Source organism: Callospermophilus lateralis, chromosome 1 (genome assembly GCF_048772815.1).
Source record: "Callospermophilus lateralis isolate mCalLat2 chromosome 1, mCalLat2.hap1, whole genome shotgun sequence".
Taxonomy (NCBI): domain Eukaryota; kingdom Metazoa; phylum Chordata; class Mammalia; order Rodentia; family Sciuridae; genus Callospermophilus; species Callospermophilus lateralis.
Genome location: NC_135305.1, coordinates 204,317,641 through 204,339,079, shown reverse-complemented (window position 1 = coordinate 204,339,079; position 21,439 = coordinate 204,317,641). Strand labels below are relative to the sequence as shown.

General features: G+C 47.2%; 1 protein-coding gene across 1 annotated transcript in view; it reads left to right on the top strand.

The window, feature by feature from the left end:
• Positions 1-361: 361 nt before the first annotated feature.
• The window catches only part of Ccdc13 (coiled-coil domain containing 13), a 37,678-nt gene continuing 16,600 nt past the window's right edge, over positions 362-21,439 (top strand). The window contains exons 1-9 of the mRNA XM_076869428.2: positions 362-582; positions 2,416-2,564; positions 6,985-7,127; positions 8,772-8,861; positions 12,840-12,956; positions 14,176-14,280; positions 16,440-16,601; positions 19,139-19,315; positions 20,778-20,984. Of these exons, the coding sequence (XP_076725543.2) occupies positions 362-582; positions 2,416-2,564; positions 6,985-7,127; positions 8,772-8,861; positions 12,840-12,956; positions 14,176-14,280; positions 16,440-16,601; positions 19,139-19,315; positions 20,778-20,984 (1,371 nt within the window). The remainder of the gene's footprint in view (positions 583-2,415; positions 2,565-6,984; positions 7,128-8,771; positions 8,862-12,839; positions 12,957-14,175; positions 14,281-16,439; positions 16,602-19,138; positions 19,316-20,777; positions 20,985-21,439) is intronic.

The window sequence follows — 21,439 nt, the reverse complement described above, 5'->3', positions numbered from 1 at the left end:
TTGATCTGGGGAAGAGTCCAAGCATTCTTCTATTTTAGGACCTCTCAGGAGATTCTGATGTTCAGCTAGAGTTGAGAGCCACTGACTTAAGAGACAGGCAAATATCATATCTGCATAATGGGGAGCATCCTGATGCCACGTGCAGTCTGGTGGCAAGTCCAGGGCTGGGGGAGGAGGCTCAGCTCAGCTTTGGGTTTCAGATGCTCCAAAGTGGCAATGGGGCTCCTGAGTATTTGCATGGACACACATGGACACACAGGCAAAGCTCAACAACAAACTCCAGGCTGCAGACAAGGCTGACTGTGTGCTGAGTACTCAGTGTGGAGTTTGATTTAGGCTTCTTTGCTGACTCCTAGGCAAGATGGCAGCCGACGAAGGCTCACAGGACACTTTGAGGCTCCAGTTCAAGGCGATGCAGGAACTGCAGCACAGAAGGTTACAGCAGCAGATGGAGAAAAAGAGGGAAAAGGAAAAGGAACAGGAAAGCAGAGATGATGACCAAAAAGAATCCATGGAGATCTCTGATGGCCTCAGCCTTCTCCACACAGAGGAGCAAAACTTGAAAAACATCTTTGAGCAGAGGTAAATGCAAGTTTCACCTCTCCAGGAACATTACATAAGGTAGGGGTGGTGGGGGAGAAACAGGTGCAGGCACCCAGCAGCTCAGCTTGACCCTGTGTAGCCTCTTAAATTGAAAGTGGTTTTGATACAGAGGTTTTTATTAAAGGCTGTTGCATCTGATAAAGCTGTGCTCCTGCAAACGTAAATAGATATGAAATATATTTAAAAATCATTTTACAGTCAAAGGGAACATGTTTAAACTCATTAAAGGTGTGGTTTATACGTTGGATTTTCCTTCACAGTCTTTCATGTAAACTGTGTGTGTCTCTAAGAACCGGTTGGCAGACTGATGGTTTTATTTGGTCGTTGCTCCAAATCCCATCTAGGACCATTCTGCTCTTCCAGTTTATTCTGCTCTTCCAGTTTTCCTTTCCTCACATGTAGCAACGCATAAACACACCCTGTCCTAAAGAACTCTTGGTAGATTCCTGGCTTTTTTACAGCTGGTAGAAAAGTTGAAAGGTATCCAGAATCTTCTTAGTGTGTTTTATATTCAACAGTGTTACACAGATGCACATGGATCTATAAGGCTATTGGAAGCAGGAGACTGCATTGATACAAAATCTTCTGCTAATCATTTTGCCATAAAAAGTACAAGCATTGTTGAGCTGTCTCTGCGTCTGATTTTTCCCAGAGTCTCTTTTCTTCATCTTCAAATTTTACTTTTTTTATGATTTCTCATTTTTTAAATGACCTACTTAAAAATGTCAGTTGGAAAAAAAATAATTGTCAGTAATTGGGAAAAAACATAAAACTCCTATATATAAGCTCAAGTTAACCTCAGACCTATTTCCAAATGATCTATCCCAAACCAGAGAAACTGAAATTAGTGGAGACTAGAACCGTTTATAAAATAATAATAATAATAATAATAATAATAATAGAAGCAGCAGTAATAACAAGAACTGTTACCTAATAATTACTATAACCTACAAAATATTTACTTTGCTAGCAACTGTCTCTAGGGAGTCTGTTCTCTGCCTAACAGACATGATCACAGGTTTCTTAGTGTTTAGAGTTCTGAAGGACCCTTCCAGTACAATCTGGAATATACAGAATCAACCTCCTGTTCTAATTTTCTGTCAAATTTACCTAAAACCTGGAAACCTAGCCTCAATCTAAGACTTAGAAAATTCCTATTTGGGGTGTGTGTGTGTGTGTGTGTGTGTGTGTGTGTTTAAAACAATATCCAGACTTTTGCAAGGCAGCTAAAGAAATGGAAAGAAAATCATAGCCTTAATTATAGCTGCCTTTGACAAGTTTTGATATAGCTTCTGTGGTCTATTAATTCTAAATGCTTCATAATACAATATATAAATCAGGTTTTTTAAGTCCCAAATATATGATTGTGTTTGCTAATTTTTTAAATATCAATTTCTAATTTAGTCAATTGCCATTAGGGGAAATTATCTCTCTGATATCTTTATTTGGAATTTTGCTCAGATTGCCTTACAGCCTACAATTCATTTTTATGCATGTCCCTTGGATGCTTGAAAGTTGTGTCAATTTCCTGAGTCAGGTTTTATATCAGTGTCTTGAAGCCAACTAATAACCAATGTTTTTCAAACCTTCATTCTCCTTTCACTCATGTGGGGAATATCTGCTTAATCACTCAGATCCGAGAACAGGGTGTTAAAATCTGCTCAAGTCTTTCATTAGTTTCTCTTTCCTATTTTGTACAAACAAGTTCTTATCACCACCTAGTACCCAAGTACCACAAGCCTGGGCAGGAGAGGCCCTACCCCTGCCCACCTGCCCCTAGGGAGGAGCAGTAATTCCTCTTTTGCCTCACAGGGTGCTTGAAGATGAGATCCAACAACTTCGGGAGGAGCTCAGAGAAACGGTGGATGAGAACGGGCGATTGTATAAGTTGCTGAAGGAAAGGGACTTTGAAATCAAGCACCTCAAAAAGAAAATAGAAGAGGACAGACTTGCCTTCACAGGTAGCTCCACCACTGTTGCAACAGTCCTGCCCTGAAGTCCAGGGGAGTTAGCATGGTTCCAGGAGGCAGGTGCCCAAGAGATAGTGCCAAGAGTCAGTTGTGGTGACGTTTGTCCAGATGAATTCTGGAAGTGAGGCAGAGGGTAGAAGAAGAGAGCAGCCAGGGAGGCCTGCATGCCAAGGAACAGTAGGGGCAGCAAAAGCAGTAGGCAATCATCAAGGCAATGTTGATGACCCAGCCAGGGTCTCCATCATGTTCGTAGCCTGTTTAGGATCTATTTCTCCTTGGTGTTCTGGCTCAAACATCACATCAAGGATGTTTAAGAAGGCCCAATAGAAGCAGGCTTTAACTCTACAGCATCTGCCTTGCTTCCAGGAAGGACATTGGTCATCCTGGGAGAAGTTCCTGGGACCCAGCTTCTCTCAGCAGAGTCTATGCTGGACCTTGGCTCAGTTGGTGGAGACCTTGGCCCTGTGGTCCTTGGTTTTGTTGGCCTGGGGATGAACTTGACCCTGTGGGTGTGAGCAGGACATTGGCCCTGAGGTTATAAATTTGACCTTAGCCCTGCAGATTTGGTGGAGTTCTGGCCCCAATTTTGTTCTGTCATGTGTACACCCACTGAACATTTCCCAAGAGGCCAAAATACCAAAAAGTAGGTATTACCAATCATAGAGAGCAACAGAGCTGACCCAGCGCCTGCCAACATCACTCCCTGCTTTTGAAAATAAATGCTCAGAACTAAGATCTGATCAGTCAATGCTGAATTAAAAAACAAGAGGAATTTGGTGTCCTAAAATCCCTGATGCCTATCCCATTCTTTGGCCTTTTCTATCTAAAACAAAAACCCTGTAGATAAGTTTTGTGTTGTGAGGATAGACACAACCTGGCTTCAGACTCAGCTGCTCCAAGGGCAACTTGCTTATACTTTTGCAAGGCTGTCGAGAAGCTGATGGGCACCAGGGGGAGCAGGAGACCCATCTTCATCCCAGTAGAGCCTGGAGGGAGAACCTGGGCTGCTCCCTCCTCCTGGGTTTGTCCATTGTTCTTTGCCACAAGCTGCTTTGGCCAACTTCCAGATTCCTTGATGGCCTCATCAGGATAACAGGGACTGCTTAAATCCAGAGAGAGGTCTGACTGGTTCAGTTTATGTTTTTAAACCAAGCCACAAGTGACAGGCTACTGATAGCTGATGGACTATTTTTCTTTGGATTTTCAGTGATTGCTTTAGTGATTACAAAATAATACTCACCTTTTTAGAGTCTATTTAGGATTAGTGTTTTACCATGTCAAGTGGAACATAGAAGTATTGTCACCACATAGGTCTCTCACCCTTCCCACTTATAAATTGCAGGCTTTACATGAATTACACCTACAAAACTGGTAATTCCATCACTATTAAAGCTTTGGCTTACGAACATTATAAGTCTTAAAAACTTACAGAGATGAAATTAGTCTATTTTATATACCTAGCTATTAGCATTTCTGTGCTTTCCCATTCCCCTTCTGCCCCCATTTATCAACAAGGGGACAGCCCAGAAGTGGGACTGGCCTGGAGACAGGATTGGGAGACAAAAGGGAAAAAAGATGATTTTCTTCATCTACTTCGGGCTCTTCTTCCTTCACTTTGTACTAAAGAGGGCTTCTCTTGACCTCTTTCTGATGGCTAGTTCTAGGATTTGTGCTGCCTGAGTCCTTGGAAAGAAACTCCCCTCTGGATCATTTGTGCTTCTAGGTCTGGTATCCTACCCCGTATGCTTTGCTGCCTTTTACTTCCAGAGCCCTCAGGTAGCTGCTTCACACATACTGTCCCAGGGTTTTAGTTGTATTCAGTGAGAAAGAGTGTGCTGACTCTGTCTCAACCAGAACCAGAATTGGTGTTACAACGGTGTTTCTTAAACTGCTAGTTTGATGATTTTTCCAGTGACCCTTGATATCCCCTCCCTGCCCATAACTTGTTAAAGGAGCTAGGGAGCCAGTGTGCTCTCTTGATGCTCAGCAGTTCCTGTCTCTCTCCAGATACTCCAGGGCTCCAGGTCTGTTCTGAGCTCTTTCTCCTGACGTGTGCTTGGCCTTTCCAGCAGATGTGAGGTTCTGAGGGCTGCTGTTCCTAACTACCCATAGCAGGCCTGGACGGCAGTAATTCAAAAACCACCAAGGGCTACCATTTGCTTTCCATTGGTTGTCACCTTCTGTCTTGTTCTGCAGCATATCATGGTCTTTTTAAAAAGTAGAACTGAGAAAACACCTGCCAGTCACACACTTCTGGGGTGTCAAAAGCATTCAGGGAGCTGTTATTGCACAGGTAGAGGAACTGTACTCCAAAGAAGACAAGTGACTGCCAAGGCTACCCAGGCAGTCAGTGGCCAGTCTGGGCTAGCTCTCACTGCTTGCCTTCTGCACAGCCCTCACAACATGCAACTCCCCCCATTCACATCTCACCAACCACTTCCCTTACCCACTGCAAGTAGCCCTCCAGCTACTGCGGCCTACTTTATATTCCTCAGATTCCCTGTGCGTGCCCCCATCTCCAAGCCTGTGCACTTGCTGTATCCTCTACTTAGAACACTCTTCCTAGTTGAGAACCTGCTTTTCTTGGCTTGATTCCTTACTTTATCCATTCAGGTCTCTTCACATATTACCTTATCCTGGCTGCTCCAGGTAAAGTAGCATCACCCCATCATTAACATCCTTTGCTCAGCCTCTCTTTTTATTTCATATCACTTATTCCTTCCAGATCTTCTAATACTTATTTGTTTGATGTTTTATTATCTGTCTTCCCTACAGATAATTAATTACAATGTAAATCCCATCCATCTTTTTTATTCAACCCTGAATCTCTAAAAGGGTCAAGTACTTGGTAGAAACTAGTAAAACATTTGCTGAGTGAATGTATGAATGTCTATTGGTTAGATGTTACCACAAAATTCTGTGTAAGAAACAACTGCATAATCTCAGCAGCATTTGGCAATAATAATTTATTTAGCTCAAACATCTAGGGGTTAATTGGAGATTTGTTGAGCTAGGCCAGGCTTGGCTGTAATGGTTCAGCTTTGTTTCATGTGCCCCTCTTCCTCCTGGGATCAACTAGCTGGCATGGATTTGTTCTTGTGGAGATGGCATATGTGAGCAGAGCAAGCTTAACTACACGCATGCTCTCCAAGCCTCTGCCACACCTCAGCTGTTGGCATCTCATCAGCCAAAGCCCAGAGCCAGGCAGATATAGGAGGGTTGAGGACACTGCACCCTGATTGTTTGAGGACACAGGAAAATCACAGATCATAGGGTGTGAATTACAATCCCATCACTGAGATTATGTGAAGAGCAATAAACCTGTCTCCCACAGAACTAAAACTCTGCTTTTTAAAATGTTTTTAAAAGTTTGTTCTAATTAGTTATACATGACAGTAGAATGCATTTGACACATCATAGATAAATGGAGTGTAACTTCTCATTCTTCTGGTTGTACATGATATAGAGTTACACAAGTCATGTAATCATATATGCACATGGGGGAATAATGTCTGTTCATTCTACTATTATTCCGACTCCTATACCCCTCCCTTCCCTTCACTCCCCTCTGTCTAATCCAAAGTACCACTATTCCCCCCGTCTTATTGTGAATTAGCATCCACACATCAGAGAAAACATTTGGCCTTTGGTTCTTTAAGATTGGTTAATTTCACTTAGAATAATATTCTTCAGTTCCATTTATTTACTGGCAAAAGCCATAATTTCATTCTTATTTAAGACTGAGTAATATTCCATTGTGTCTGTGTATATACATACATATGTATGTATGTATATGTGTATGTATGTATGTGTGTATATATATCACAAAATCTTTGTCCATTCATCTGTTTGTTGAAGGGCACCTAGGTTGGTTTCATAGGTTAGCTATTGTGAATTGAGCTGCTATAAACATTGATGTGACTATGTCACTGTAGAATGCTGATTTTAAATCCTTTGGGTATAAACCTAGGAGTGGTATAACTAGGTCAAATGGTGTTTCCATTCCAAGTTTTTGGAGGAATCTCCATACTGCTTTCTAGAGTGGTTCCACCAATTTGTAGTCCCACCAGCAATGTATGAGTGTGCCTTTTTCCCCACATCCTTGCCAAAATTTATTGTTGCTTGTATTCTTGATGATTGCCATTCTGACTGGGGTGAGATGAATCTCAGTGTAGTAAAAGTCTGCTTTCTGATCTTACAATTTTCCTAGAACAACTGAGGAAAGACTGAATCTAAGTGGCTACATTTCCTAGGGTTCCTTGGCATGTGGTGACTCTCCAGGACCTCTACCTTTTGTGACCATTCATTCCCAGTACTTTGGCTTTTAAACCCTGGTGCTGTTGGAGGTGTGGCATGAGTCTGATGTGCAGACCTGTGTTTTTAATTGACCTCACCATTTCTTTCATTTTAGGGAGTGCTGGTATGGCTGGAGATATAGTCGCAACCAAAATTGTGGAACTCTCCAAAAAGAATCGGGCATTAATGGCAGAGTCAGAGAGTGGGAAAATGAAAATGAAGCAGCTGACCAATCGGATCCAGGAGCTGGAGCGGGAAGTGAGGGGCCAAAGTCATTTTTTCCTTTGGGGGGGGAACACTCCTAGTGCCCTGGTCAAGAGAGAGAGCCATTAGATGCTTTGGGTTCTTCTGAAGGGCTTAAAATTGCAATGAGTTCCTCAGTCTTTGTTACATCCAGAGAGGGAAAGCAAGGGGACACAAGCCATTGAGAGGCAGCCTGGCAGAGTGGCTAAGGGTACAGAACTGGAGCCGGACTACTAGGGTGTGGCTCTCAACTCCAGCACTGATAGACCTATGACTGTGAGCAAGTCATAAGCATTCAGTGTGTCAGATCCTCCATCTGTCACATGGTAGCAATAATTGTACCCACTCTAAGGCTTTATGAGGATTAAATGATTTAACATTATAAAGTGCTTAGAACACTGCCTGGCACCTAGTAAGCACTAGATAAACATTTGCTAAATAAATTCACAGAGATCCTTGCTCATCAGAAGCCAGAGCCAGAGACCTTCCATCAGTAGATCTCGCTGATGTCCCTCTTCCTTTTTGCAGCCTCCTGCCCTCCCACAGATGATCCCACAGATGGTCAATCAAAGGCACAGCCCAAATGGCTCAGGGTCCCTTAGGATTTAGAATGGATCCAGAGGCTAGAGGGACACCTCACAGCTTCTCCCAGTGTAACATGGGAAGCTGAAGCTGCCAGAGGTTGAGAGGCCTTCTCAGGCCACACCAGATGTGGTAGTATTAGGCTATATTCCACTCCAGACCCTTCCAGAATCCATGTCAGTCATCACACTTGGCCTTGAATAAGAAGAGCTCCTTTTTTCTATGATGTATTTTTTGAGAACCATGTAAGGTCTCTGTTGGGCCCTGGGGGAGATTGTAGGGAAGGATGATTCCTGGCCTCCTGGAAGACAGACCAATACAGATTTGTGCATGACTATGAATAAACCATGGCAGAGGTAAAGGAGAACAACATGTTGAGTAATGGCCATGGCAAGGAGATGATGTGGGCCTGGATGGGAGCTGCTTAAAGAGATCATGGAGGGAGTAGGTACATACATACAAGACTCAGAGAGGTGGGTGGGGAACGGCCTCCGGGCAGAGGGCTCAGCAGGCACAAAGGCCCTGAGCAAAATGAAGGCCTGAATATGGTCAAGAGCAGACACAAGATGAGGTCAGAGAGGTTGGAGAGTGGGTCATGCCTCACAGTGTCAGATAGGGTATGGTCTTTGTGCAAAGAACAATAAAGAAATAATTAAAGGTTCAGTTGTCTGGATGTCTACAGCAATCTCGCCATGAGGCCATGAGCCAATGTGGCAGCATCTCTGTGTCTCTACTTCTGTTGTCTCATCTGTAACCTGAAGTCCATAATTCCTTTATTCTCTACTCCTTGGCTCTGGATAGAATTCCTGGAGACAGATTATGACTATAGCATTATTATTTATTATGTTATTAGCTTTAAACTTTTCTTACCATTCAATTGAGGAGTGGGGGAGGCAATCAATTAAACCCTCTCCCATCACAGAGCAGTTAGTAAAGGAGAATTCTTCCATTAATGATCCTAAAGTGAACTAAAAGGACAAACCTCTAAGACAGGTAACCACACACTCAGAACACTTCAGCTGAGCTGTGCAATTGTGGAGCAGAATTAAACATTAAGTGCATGCTTTGCTTTTTCAGCTGCAGACAGCCCTATCCAGGCTGCCAGCCAAGGGGTCCACCGATGCAGGAGCCAAGCCACCGAGGGCCCAGCTGGGAGACAAAGCCTTGGTATGAATTCTCTTCTGTACAGGGGAGTGCATGAGGTAGCTATCAGCCAGGGCCTCCCCTCCTCCACCAGAGCCAGAGCCTAGGTGCCTCTGCCAGGGCCCACCCACACACACCTGTTGCTGAGACAGGGCTCATTGTCTACCACTGCAGCCTCCTCAGAGCTGCTATCAGGAAGGTTAGGCAGCCTATGGCCTGAGGCCAGGATGCCCTGGCTACACCCCAGGGTGGATCTAGCTCTGATTCATTCTCCAGAGAGGGCAGGTGGGAGGGACCTCAGGTCCCTGGAATCCTAGAACCTCAGCACCAGAAGGGCAGGCCTGGACCAACTGGCCTCTGCTACAGTCCAATCATTAACCTTTATAGCTCCTCACTAGGGAGATCCAACTCTACCTTGCCCCAGGGACAGGGAATTCACCCCTGCCCAATGGGTTCCTGTTCTTTATGGGCAATCATACTATGAAGAGTCTTGCTTTTTTTGCAGAGCTCCAAATCTACAGAATAAGAGTAAATTTGGGAAATAGGGGCTTGTTCCCCAGATCCTATTTTTACTAAACCAGCACACAGTCCATGAAAGCCAGGAATTGTAGCTTTATGAAAGGAAGCCAACCCAGTGGGTTGCCAGAGGCAGGTAGCCCAAGCCAGACTAGAAACAGCATCAGTCTCAAGAACATCCCAGGAGGAGCTGGATGTAGTGGTGCATGCCTGTAATCCCTGCTACTCAGAAGGCTGAGGCAGAAAAGAACGTAAGTTCAAGGCTTGCCTCTGCAACTTAGTGAGACCCTCAGCCACTTAGCAAGACTCTACCTCAAGTATAAAATATAAAGAACTGGGGATGTAACTCAGTGGTAAAACACCCATGGGTTCAATCCTCTGTGCCAAAAACAAAAACATAATATCCTGGGAGGACTCACCAGGGTTTTCTTGGGAAACCAGGTCAATTGGTGACAGGGAGCTGAGCCCAGAACTCCTAGTTTGGTGCTCCCTTTCCTGCCCCGTCTGCTATGTTGCAGGATTAGTCCACCTCAGTCCTGTCTTGAGGACTCAGTCCCCCAGTGTGGAGGGTGTGTGTCCCCTTAAGTCTAGCCTTGTGAAAACTTGTCTCATTGCTGGGGAGGCGGAAGTGAGACTCTGCCCTTGGCAGGGACTGGACTGAGTGTTCTAGGCCTTTCCTGGCTCTGAGGGATGCTGCTAATTTGCCCCTGGTTTATCCAGAACATCAAGCACCTCCATGTTCCCAGGAGAGCAGCCCTAAAAGAGAAACTGTTTGTTCAGTCACCTGTTGAGCCTGTTGGGATTTTCTGAGTCCTGTAACTTAGAAATCAAAACAGGACCTCTGTCCCCAGAGGCATCCAAGAGGGACAGAAATAGCCCTGTGAAAGAAGGACTCAGACAGGGCCTTCAGAGAAAGCCCCAGGGCACTATGTTCACAAAGGGAGTATACCCTTCAGGAAAATCAGCTAGAAGAGAGATGGGGGCATCCTTGAACTTGGCTTTTCTGGTGAACAGGAAGGGCCTTCCAGGAGCACAGTGCAAGCCAGGGCCAAGGCTAGGAAGCACTCAGCCTTCCCATTCCATTTGCTTACCTGGATGCCAGCTGGATAGCATTTGGGCTACAGCCCAGAGCCCACAGCAGGGAAAAGGAATGTGAGCCAAAAAGAGCTGGGGCGGGGTCACCCATGGAGGGGGTCCTCAGAAGGTAGTGGAGCAGGAGTTTCTACTCAGTTCTGTGGCCTTGGGCAGCCTGGGGAGCTTCTGACAGAAGAGCATGTGCGGGGCTGCAAGCTTCAGTTCATCCATACCACATGTTTTCCCTGGCGTCTTATGATCAGAGCGAGAATAAGAGCAATGCTCCCCCTCATCACTCTGTGGGGTGGCCCAGGCTGCCACATTCTGTCCTCGCCTCTAAAATACATTCCAGAGTGGAGCTGAGGCCCCGTGCTCTGCATGGGACTGCGTGAGGCTGAGGCATGAGCACTGTTGGCATTGCTCTCCTGGACTGCATTCCAGTTATTCCCTCAAAGGAAACAGCCCAGGATGGCTGCAGATGTGCCTATACCAGGTCCCCCCTAAAGCCTATAGAATTTCACTCTGGGTAGAAAGAGGTCCAAAATGGCTGCAAGGTAGGCCAGACCCAGCTGCCCAAAGGGACTAGACCCTGGCCCAGCCCTTTCCAGAGTATCATTTGACCTCAGTCCACTTTGCCAACTGGCTGCCAGAGCTGACAAAGGGCCCCTGGCATTGCCCTCTGTCAGAACCTGGCCTAGATAGTGCCCTTTACTAGAGTTATCCCTTCAACCGTTGCAGGAACACAGAAATGAATATCACATACCCCTACGTTACAGGTGAGAACAAGAGGCTGAGAGGGCACGATTAACCAGGATCTAGAGCCAGATTCAACCTGGATGCTAGTTTCATGCTCTGACCAGAGAGATGCTGCAGGGTCATAGCAGCCCCAGGAGAAGCCCATGTACTCCCTCAGCTCTCAGCATCAGGGCTACCAGGACTACTGGGACTCATGGCATGAAGATCTGACAGGCAGAAGTAGGTGTTGCTTTCCAGCTCAGGACAGATTCAAAGCCACACATTTAACAGGCAAGAAGATAGGCACCCAATAGCAATGAGGGGATGGCAGGCAGCCAGACATGCAGGAGGACATGGAAAAAATGTCTTTTTTACAAAAGGATATACTTGTATTTCACATAAGTTTCCAGTTCATAAATTTTGTCCACACTGGTTATTCGTTTTAGCCCCATGATGGTGTTGTGAAGAAGCAGGACACCCATTCCATAGATGAGGGAAAAATACCATCAGGGTTTCTAGACCATGTGTCCAAATAATTTCTTTGACTGCTGGTTTTCAGTTGAACTATTCAGAGCCTCTGAGGTCCATGGAACTTCCCATACTGTCTTTCATAATGGCACCCACAGGAGATTTTGTTTGTGCCTACTGAAGAAGATTTAGAACGTTGCTGTACCCTCACCCTGCTTCCCAGAAGTCCAGCACTCTGAGTCTGTTGGAGCAGGAGCAGAGGGACCCAGCATCATTGCTTGGTGATGCTCAGTCCACCAACAAATATTACTGCTGCCAGCAATAGCGACAGTAGCAACTGTCGTAAATTGGGAAGATCAACCAGGACAGGGTCCATTCCAGGGTTCTATTCCTACTTATGTCACCCCCAACCAGCTGTGTGCCCGAGGGCAAGTTACTTCCCTTCTCTGGATTTTATTTTCATCATTGATGGAAGGAGTTTGAATGGGCTGATCTTGGAGTTTTCCTCAGTGTATATAGAAGACAGAGAGGTAGTCAGCTCATTGGAGAAAAAGCTGTAGCCAAATATTGCAACATTGCATCAAGCATTATTTTTAATATTTGATTTTTTAGTTATAGTTGGACAAAATGCCTTTACTTTATTTATTTATTTTTATGTGGTGCTGAGAATCAAACCCAGGGCCTTGCATGTGCTAGGCGAGTGCTCTACCACTGAGCTATAACTCCAGCCCCAAGCATTATTTTTTTAAAAAAGGAAAAAGACATCACTAAGAGGTCCAACAGTCAGTTTCCATGGTTGCTGCAGTTTTTCAAGTCTCAGAGATGGAGTGTTTCGGGGGGAAACTGGTCCTTTTCTCTGTTCAGTGAGCACACTGCCTTCAAGGGAGCCCAAAGCCCCTTATCTGTCAGAGACAAGGCCCAGATTGATCAGTGTGATTCTGGGAGAGGGAGACCCTGAATTAGGAAGGTCATGGCCCTCCTGCAAAGTTGGAGTGGCCTTCTGTGAATGAACAAGTTCCCTCCCTCTTCTAAGGGCAGATAAACTAGCTGTGATGCCATCTCTGAGCACAGCAGAGAGAGTCCATGCTAGGAAGAACCAAGCACCTAGTACCCAGCACAGTGCCCAGTGCAGACTTGGATAAATAGGGGCTGATTGCTATTACAATTCAGGCAACGAGTGACTGCTTTCTCCCTATTCTTGCCAACCAGCCGGAGACCCCAGAGGTGAAGACCCTGAAGGACAGGCTGGCAACCATGAACCTGAAGATGAGTGATCTACGCAACCAGGTTCAGTCCGTGAAGCAGGAGCTCCGGATGACCCAGAAGGTCTTTCAGAACCTGGGTTCAGCTTGGGACTTGTTGAGGGCTGGGGCTGGCCTTGGGAAGAGCACAGCTGGCACATAGCTTCCATAGTCCAGGAGCAAGGAGTGTCCTGCCAGTGAGCATCCTGCTTGCTCTGGGTCAGGTTCCACTTCCAGTAACTTCCTTTCAGGGCTCCTTGGTATAGTCCCATCTGATGGGCAAGGTCACCAGCTGCCTTAGGGTTATTCCTTTGTGGTGCCTGCCTAGCTCTGGACTAAGGAAGGATACCCCTTCCACCCAGGGGGATTCCTTTAAGCCTTCCCTACATTCCCTGTGCCCTAATAGATCCTGGGTCTCCACTTAATAAGCCACCATCGACTCAAAATTCTGCCAAGACCTTCCCCCTGCCCTCTGCTATCTGTAGTATCAGAAAATGAACAGGTGGTTTGTGCATTAAAGGGCCCTTTCAAAGGAAAGCACTCAGAAGTAGGGCACAGGCCCTGGAGGCCCAGCTGGTTTATTGTTGATTTTTATTTATGTAGTGAATTCTCTGGCATTTGTCTTCCCTGCTGGAACCTCTCAGACCAGCCAAGATTTCCAAAACAACATTCTATTGTGGAAACAAGCACCAAGGACTTGGTAACTTGGTGCATCGAAAGGGATTTCCTGCTGGGCTTCAGAGAGCTCAGGTCACAAGCTGGAGTGTCCTGCTTCCGCCTCAGACCCTGAGGTGGAGCTGAACACGGAACTTCAGTAGCCACAGAGTTGTGCCCTTCTTGAAGCACAGCATCCTCAAGTGCCACTCCAGCACTCCTCCTTGCTACATTCAGATGGCCACTGTGGCTTTTCGCAAAGGTCAAGACCCTGAGGCCGTGTACTTCCTGTAGCCATCCAGACTTCTCTCAGGTCTAGTTGATAAGTGAGTGGGTTAAGGAAGCAGGTGTTGGTCAGCTCTGTGGCCCACTCATTACAGAATGTGCCATGAGCAAGGGGACCTACCTGGCCATTGCTAGCAGTTCCTGGCAATGGCTCCTCTAAGCATCATGAAGAAACTCTGACAATGATGGATCTGCTACTTTCCCTCGAGAGCTGAGCCAGGAAAGTGGCAAACCAGCCTTTAGGGCTACGCCCTGAGGTAGGAGAGGGGCGTGTGGTGCAGGCTGCCCCCAGGAGTCCCACACACCAGCACCACTTCAGGTGGTGCCCTGTCTCCTGCCGCTCTGAACACGCTGCCTCATTACAGGTTTTGTCCAGTGAGGTTGGGGAAGACGTGAACATCCAGCAGCTCCTGTCCTCTCCAGGGACCTGGAGGGGAAGGGCTCAACAAATTCTCGTTCTTCAAAGCAAGGTGAGTGTGTCATCACCCCGCTCCTGGCCCAGAACAGAGGATTTAAAAAGGCCCAGAGAACTGTGCTACAGACGTGAGCACTCAGAGCTCCAAAGGCCTACGTCCTGCAGAGCGTACTCTCAGGCCAGTGTTTACGTTCTCCACCCAGCCTGATTTTAATTTGTTATTTAATGAACAAGCACTTACATAACACCACATGCCAGGCACTGGCACTTAATGAATGCCAGTGCCTTTGGTTTGACTTTTTTTCTCCAGGCATATTTTTTCCTGGTTCACGTAAGATTGCGTGACTGTTGTAATTGTAGGCTTTTTCCAGTTTCATCCAGATGCTTGTTGTCTTTTGAAAGTTTTCATTACCCAATAAAAACTTTGCCTTGTCTCCCTCTTTGTTTTCTAAATATTTTGGAGCAGACCAAAGGAGGCTGAAAACAGGGGTTCCAGAGTCCAGCTGCTTGGATTCCAGCCCTGATTCTCCACTCACTGGCTGGGTGACCTCAAGCAAATTCCTTCCTTTGTGTGCCTCAGTTCCTTATCTGTGTAATGGGGATAACTGCACCTACCCCCAGGGTTGCCAGGAGGAATGAATGAGTCAATGTGTACAGGGTGCTAGGCATAGTCCCTGGCCCAGAGAAAGGCCTGGACAAAGATTAGCAGCACTGATTTTTTTCTTTTTACCCTTAAACTGAAAAACACATGAGCACATCACTTTCATTCCCAGCAACATCAGGGTCATGACTAGTGGCTTTTATTCTCAGGGTCTACTTGAAGCCAACATGAAGGTGAAAAAAAAAAAGAAAAGAAAAAAACAAAACCTCTAGTTGCTGATCAGTGCAAGGCCTTGGGATCCAAGAGATCTGAGTTTGAATCTAGCCTCTCACTGTTCTATTAGTCTGTAACCTCAGGCAAATCTCTTCTTTTCTGGGTCTTATTTTCCCATCTGCAAAGTAGAGACCATAATACTGCCCTTGTAGCGTGTCATAAGGTTAAATGAAATAATATTTGCTGGCCGTGGTATTGCATGCCTATAATCCCAGCGGCTCAGGAGGCTGAGGCAGGAGGATCATGAGTTCAAAGCCAGTCTTAGTAATTTATCAAGGCACTTAGCAACTCAGCCAGACCCTGTCTCTAAATAAAATATTTTAAAAGGACTGGGAATGTGGCTCAGTGGTTAAGCACCCCTGGGTTCAATTCTCAGTACCAATAATGATAATAAAAATAATATTTGTAAAGCACTGGGTGTAGTGCCTGCCACAGTCAGCACTCAAGTAGTATATTAAATAATTTCAGCTAACACTGTGCTCTTTAAGGTTTAACTGGAGCTACCATACAGTGCCACAGGAGGGCACTAATTTGTGCTTTCAAAGCAATGTTCCTGCCCTTTACCAATGATCCTAGTGAATCTTGCCTCCTCTCCTGGCTCGAGTTCACCAACTTCCATCATTTGGTTGCGTTGACATGGAAACCAGTATAAGAAGGACCCTGGGAGTTCTCTGATTAAATTCCAGTGTGATAAAGGTGTTGTGCTGTGGGATGACATCTACGTGCATCTTGTGAGAGCCTGTCTGTGCTGAGCTCTGTGTTGAGGGCTTCACCGAGGCCATCTTGGGGTTTCTCTACATTGCCTAATCTTAAAAGTCACCCATGACTTTCGTTTAAGATGCAGATTCCCATACCCTTGCCCTGGAGATCTGATGTAGAGAAGTTAAGTAAGGTGTGCATAAATCACACAGCCAGTGAGGATTTGAGCCAGGCTCTTCACTTCCAAACCCTGCCTTCCTTCTGCTGTTTCTCCTGCCTATGGCCCACCATCTCCCAAGAACCTTCCCCCTCCACACTGTCTGTTAGAGTTCTTCCTTGTACTGAGTCTTGCCTTCCTATCCCTCCAGGTTGCTGGGGCCATACATCTGCTTCTTGCCCTCAAACAGCCCCTCAGAAGTGGGGTGATTTTCTAACCTTGAAGTGTGTCTTTTCTAAGCTAAACCTCTTGAGTGTCTTCCTGCTTTGCTCAAAATACCAACTCAGATCTTTCCACTCCAGGCCCCCTTGTCTGGGGCTCCCACAGCCATCTGGAACAGTGGTTCCGTCTTCAGGATCCATGGCACCTCAGAGTGCTGGTCTGACTGCAGGCACATGGTCAGAACACGTTTTCCCACCCTCAGGTTCGAGAGCTTGAGAAGCAGCTGGGACAGACCCGGAGTAGGTCTGCAGGAACAGCCAATGATGAGCTACCTATCTACCCAGACCCAAAGAAGCTGTCGGCACAGGAGAAAAACCTACTGAGGATCCGTAGCCTGGAAAGGGAAAAACAGGAAGGCTGGGAGGTAATGCATGCCCAGTAAGGAGGTGAGGTGGACAGGGGGAAGATCATCAGAGTTCCCAGGAGGGTCTGAGGCATTCCCCACAGGCAGGAGATGCCTGGGGCCTTGGGTTACCTCTGTGCATGTTCCTTGCTTCGTATCAATCCAGCTCTAGCTGCCTGATGGGGCTTCACCCAAGGACCATTCAGTGAATTTTGAGTAACCCTGATTGTGAAAGGGAGCAAGGAGGAGAGTCATAGCTCCAAAAGTGGAATAAGATTAGATGGGTCTTAAAGGAGGATAGAGAGTCCCAGGCTAATAAAAGAGATGGGCAAGTTGGAATCAGCAGCAGAGTCTGCAGCTTGAGGGTGTTGAAAATCTTAACTCTACCAGGTTTAAACATCAAAGAGAAATTATTAGCCCATGTAAATGACTAGTCTAGAGGTGCCCTAGCTTCAGGTATGGATGGATCCAGGGACTTTTAGATCTTGTCTTAGTACACTCTCTCCTGGATTGACTTCACTTGTTCCCATGGGAATCCCTGGTAGTCCTGACTTCTCTATTCTAACCCAGCCCCCACAGACAAAGGGCCTATCCCAGTAGTTCCAACAAAGTTTGGCCTAGCTTGGATCAGGTGCCCATCTTTGAGCCAATCCTTGTGGCCAAGGATGCGAGGGGTTTTATTGGTCAGGCTTCAGATACCTGTACCAAGTTTGGGTATTAAGTCAGTTTTCCCAGATTTGGACTGAGAGTAGGAAGTAGGGTCTACTTCAAAGAAAGTAGCTGAGGAAGCAGGAGGAGGTGCTAGAAGGCCAAACAATTGGCCCACTTCAGTGACCCTGAGACAGTGTCCTTCCTGATAGTGAAGCCTTAAACTTTTCACTGGGAGGCTTCCGTCTGTGTCAACTCCAGGCTGGACCCTGTGCTGGGAACCTGGTGACCATCATCACATGTTCCTCCCAGCATTCTAGACCATCAGTTATGAGGAGGGGAACAGTGAGACTGGAGAGGTAGGTAGGGCCAGGACCTGCTGGACCTTGAATGCCAGCCAGGGAGGCGGGCTTTTATCCTGAAGGCAATGGAGCATCTCCAAAGGGTTTCAAGCTGTGAAAGAACATGGCCAACTGTGCTTTTTGAACATGTCACATAGTTGGGAGGTGGAGGAGATATTGGAGACAGAGCATAATCTGCTCAAGACATGACCAAGGACCTACAACAAGATAATAGGACTGTAGTGGAAGGGATGGACACCTGACATTAAGAGTGGACTCCAGGATATTGTGAGTGACTGAACATGGAAGGAAAAGGAGTAGGTAGAATCAAAAAGGACTTTCAGAGAGTGTCACATGTGGTTAGGGGAAATAGAAGTAGGTTCAAGGGGCAAAGGGGAGGTGAGGATTGGAAATGTTAGATTTGAAATGCACACAGCTTGGGCTTGCACATTCATACACCAGACAGCATCTTGAATGGCTGACCAGCAATAAGCTACAATACTAGTGGGAGGAAATGGCCAGCTGTCCCTTAGAGCCCAGAGCATGACATCAGAGCACAGGTGAACAACGGCTGCATCCCCACACAGGGCTCATGGTCCTGTGGGTTTATATTGTTTTACTCGTTTTGCGTTTCCATAATTTACCCCATTGAGGATCTGAAGACATGTTTCCAGCAGTAAGTGAGCCTCAGCACCAGGTCAGATTATGTCACCCACTATCCCAAACTCTCCCTCAGTGTCTCAGAGCTAACTTCGAAAGGTCGGGAGATAATACCTCCTCTGGCCTCTGCCCCTCTGCCCTTGCCCCTGAGCTGCCCCCTCACTCATGGTGCTCCACGCACACATGCTCCACCCCAGATCTTTGCTTTGGTCTTCAGTCTCTCCGCAGCTATAACCTTTTGGGGAAGCCCTTGCTTAACCATATTCCATCTTCCCCCCCCTTTCCCTCACTCTTCAGTTGGCATTTGTCAGCACCTATCGCAATGCCAAGCATATAGAATGAAGGAATGAGAGCCTCAGAGATGTGTGTAGCATGCGAGTCTCCAGCTTATCACTGACCAAGCAAGGCACAGTCTGGGGTGCTGTGCTGGGTGCTGGTGGAGGAAGTGAGAGGATGGGGAGGCAGGGCAACTTCTCATTCAAGCTCTGAGGGGCTAAGAGCCTCCATTTGAATCCTAGACTTAGTGCTCTTCCCTAAAGTGTGGTTTTTCTCCTTTCTCTAGCTGGAAAGGGGGTTGAGAGGTGGGGCAGCTTTCTGGAGGTCACACCAAGATTTGCTGTGGGTTTTCTCCCATGTGCCTGGAAGGCGGAGTTCTCAGGCTGAGGGCAGGAGCACTGTCATCCATGAGTGCTGTCTGTCAAGTGCTAGGGCAAGCTGGGAGGCACAGTCCCGCCTGACACTCCTGAGGAGTGGGGTGGGGAGTCAGAGCCGGCTCTACTGATTTGCTCTACAGCCTTCAACAGTGCCCCTAGCCTCAGCCCCTGCCTTCCCAGTGAGTGGGAGCCACGGACCCAGATGTGCCAAGGCCCCACCCAGCCCTACTGCCCTCTCCTCAATTTCTAATTACAGAAACTTGCTGGGGAGCGGGATACCCTCCAAAAAGAGCTGGAAGAGCTGAGAAAGAAGTCTGAGGGAGTGAAGTCTCGAAACAAGGTGCTATCGAGCGAAGTGAAGACCCTCAGGAGCCAGATGGGGACCCTGGTGGAGAAGGGCAGACATGATGACGAGCTCATTGATGCCCTCATGGTATGGCCCAGCCACTCGGGCAGGGCAAGAGCCAGGGCCTGATTCCCAAACGATGGGCCACCAGCCTCCCAGACACCTGAGACCCAGCCCCAGCAGCCTGAGTGAGCCCTCACTCCCACAACAGGCCACCTGCTTAACCCAGATGGGTTGCCTTCAGATGGGCCGCACCACCAGGGCCTTACCCCTGGGACAGAAAGCAGCTTAGAGGGGTTGCTTGAGGCATGAAGAGGGCTGGGATGACAGTACCCAGCTCAGGCCTTGGCTGTATGGACCTCAAAGGATAAAGAAAAGGATGGGGGGAAGAAGGAAGAGACAGATCACACCATGGGTTGTTTTTCAATAAGGAATGAAGGGATAACTGAGGGGCCGGTGCAGACCCTTGCCTGTGTGATGTCACGAGCACTTGATAACGGTTGAGCCTAGAGCCACATAGTGTAATCCCTTTCCACAGATGGGGAAACCGAAATTCCAAAAGGTCATATAACTCATCCAAAATACACAGCTCAGCTCAAAGCAGGTTTTCCTGACTATAAAACTGTCCTTGATGAGCAAGGCCATACTGCTTTCCTACAGCCTGGGCTTTTCTCTGTGGGACCTGAAGTGCCTCCAGAGTTTGATGTCTCAATTCTAAGTTGTGCCCACACACCCCAGGCATGTTATGCCTGGCTTGCTGTAGAACAGTAAGATAGGCCTGCCTCCATTGGTACCTTGCTGGATGTCCTGGGGCCCAGTGCTCTCCTTTCTGAGTCTCAGCAACCAGTTTTTAAAATAAGATACAGAGTGGATGTCCCCTGAAGTCCATGCATGCCACCATCCTTTGTCACTGAAGATGGCATAATAAGAGCTATAAATCAGTTCCATCCACTCACCAGAAATGTGTCCTTGGGTTCTCTGAGCCTCAGTCTCCTTCACTAGGAGGTGAGGACGACAGCCCCCAACCTGTTCCCAATCACTGCCATTGTCCTTCCTGTTGGCCCCCAGGCAGGAGGCTCCTGCTCCCACCCCAGTCTCCCTTTTCAGGGATGGGGGCCTCAGCCAGATGCTAAAGAATCCCTGGGAGAGTCTAGGTCTTGCCTCCAAAGGTACTTTCCCAACCCAGTGGGATCAGGCTTTCTTTTACCCAAATATTTGTCCTACCAGCTGAGGAGCCACCTTCTGAGCAACTTTCTCTTGTCCTCAAGAGCTCTTTTGGTATCTTTCTCAGTCCTCATCTTAGGAAGAAGGAATTTAAGGACAGAAGAAGGGTAACAGTTCCCACTTGTCTGTTTTTAGCCCCACCCAGGGCAGGCAAGGAATATGTTCTTCCTTCTCAGTGGGACAGTTAGTGTCCCACCACTAGGTTCCCAGTGGCTAGGGGGAGGGGTGGATTGCTCCAGGTGGGGAAGCAGTCTCCTCTTATCCTTCCCTGACCAGAGCAGCCTCCACTGACCCCCATCTGTCCTCCTGCTTGCCCACCCACCAGGACCAGCTGAAGCAGCTACAGGACATTCTGGGCAGCTTGAATCTACAGGAGGAAAAGATGCGCACATCCCAACACCAAATGGACCAGAATCTCAACAGCCAGGCCCAACAGAGCAGCAGCCTTGTGGCCCAGCTGCAGGCCATGGTGGCCGAGCGTGAGGCCAAGGTGCGGCAGCTGGAATTAGAGATCGGGCAACTTGGTGTGCAGGTGAGTAGAGTGCTGGCACTGCCCCAACATCCATTTCCAAGCCCTGGTAAATCCACCCCACATCCAGAGAAATCTCAGCTCCTTCCATTTCTTTCCACTTGCCTTAGCCAAGCCACACCACATCCTTCCTGGCTCCACTTCAGCCACCTGCTTCCATCTGGCTCCCTGTCTCATTCCACACACACCTTTCCTTTCTAAAGAAATCTGGTTGTGTACTCGCTCTGTTTAAAATCTGCCCATGGCTTCCCATCATCTCAGCTTTATTCAGTCCTCAAGGATCCAGGCTGCCCATTCCCAGCTCTGGCTCTCATTCTCCTAATCCAATATGGCGACTCTAGCTCCAGCCATTATGTTCATGTTGCAGTCAGCAGGACAGCGGAAAGAAAGGCACACTTCTTTTTTTTAATATTTTTTTTAGTTGTAGATGGATATGATACCTTTATTTTATTTATTTA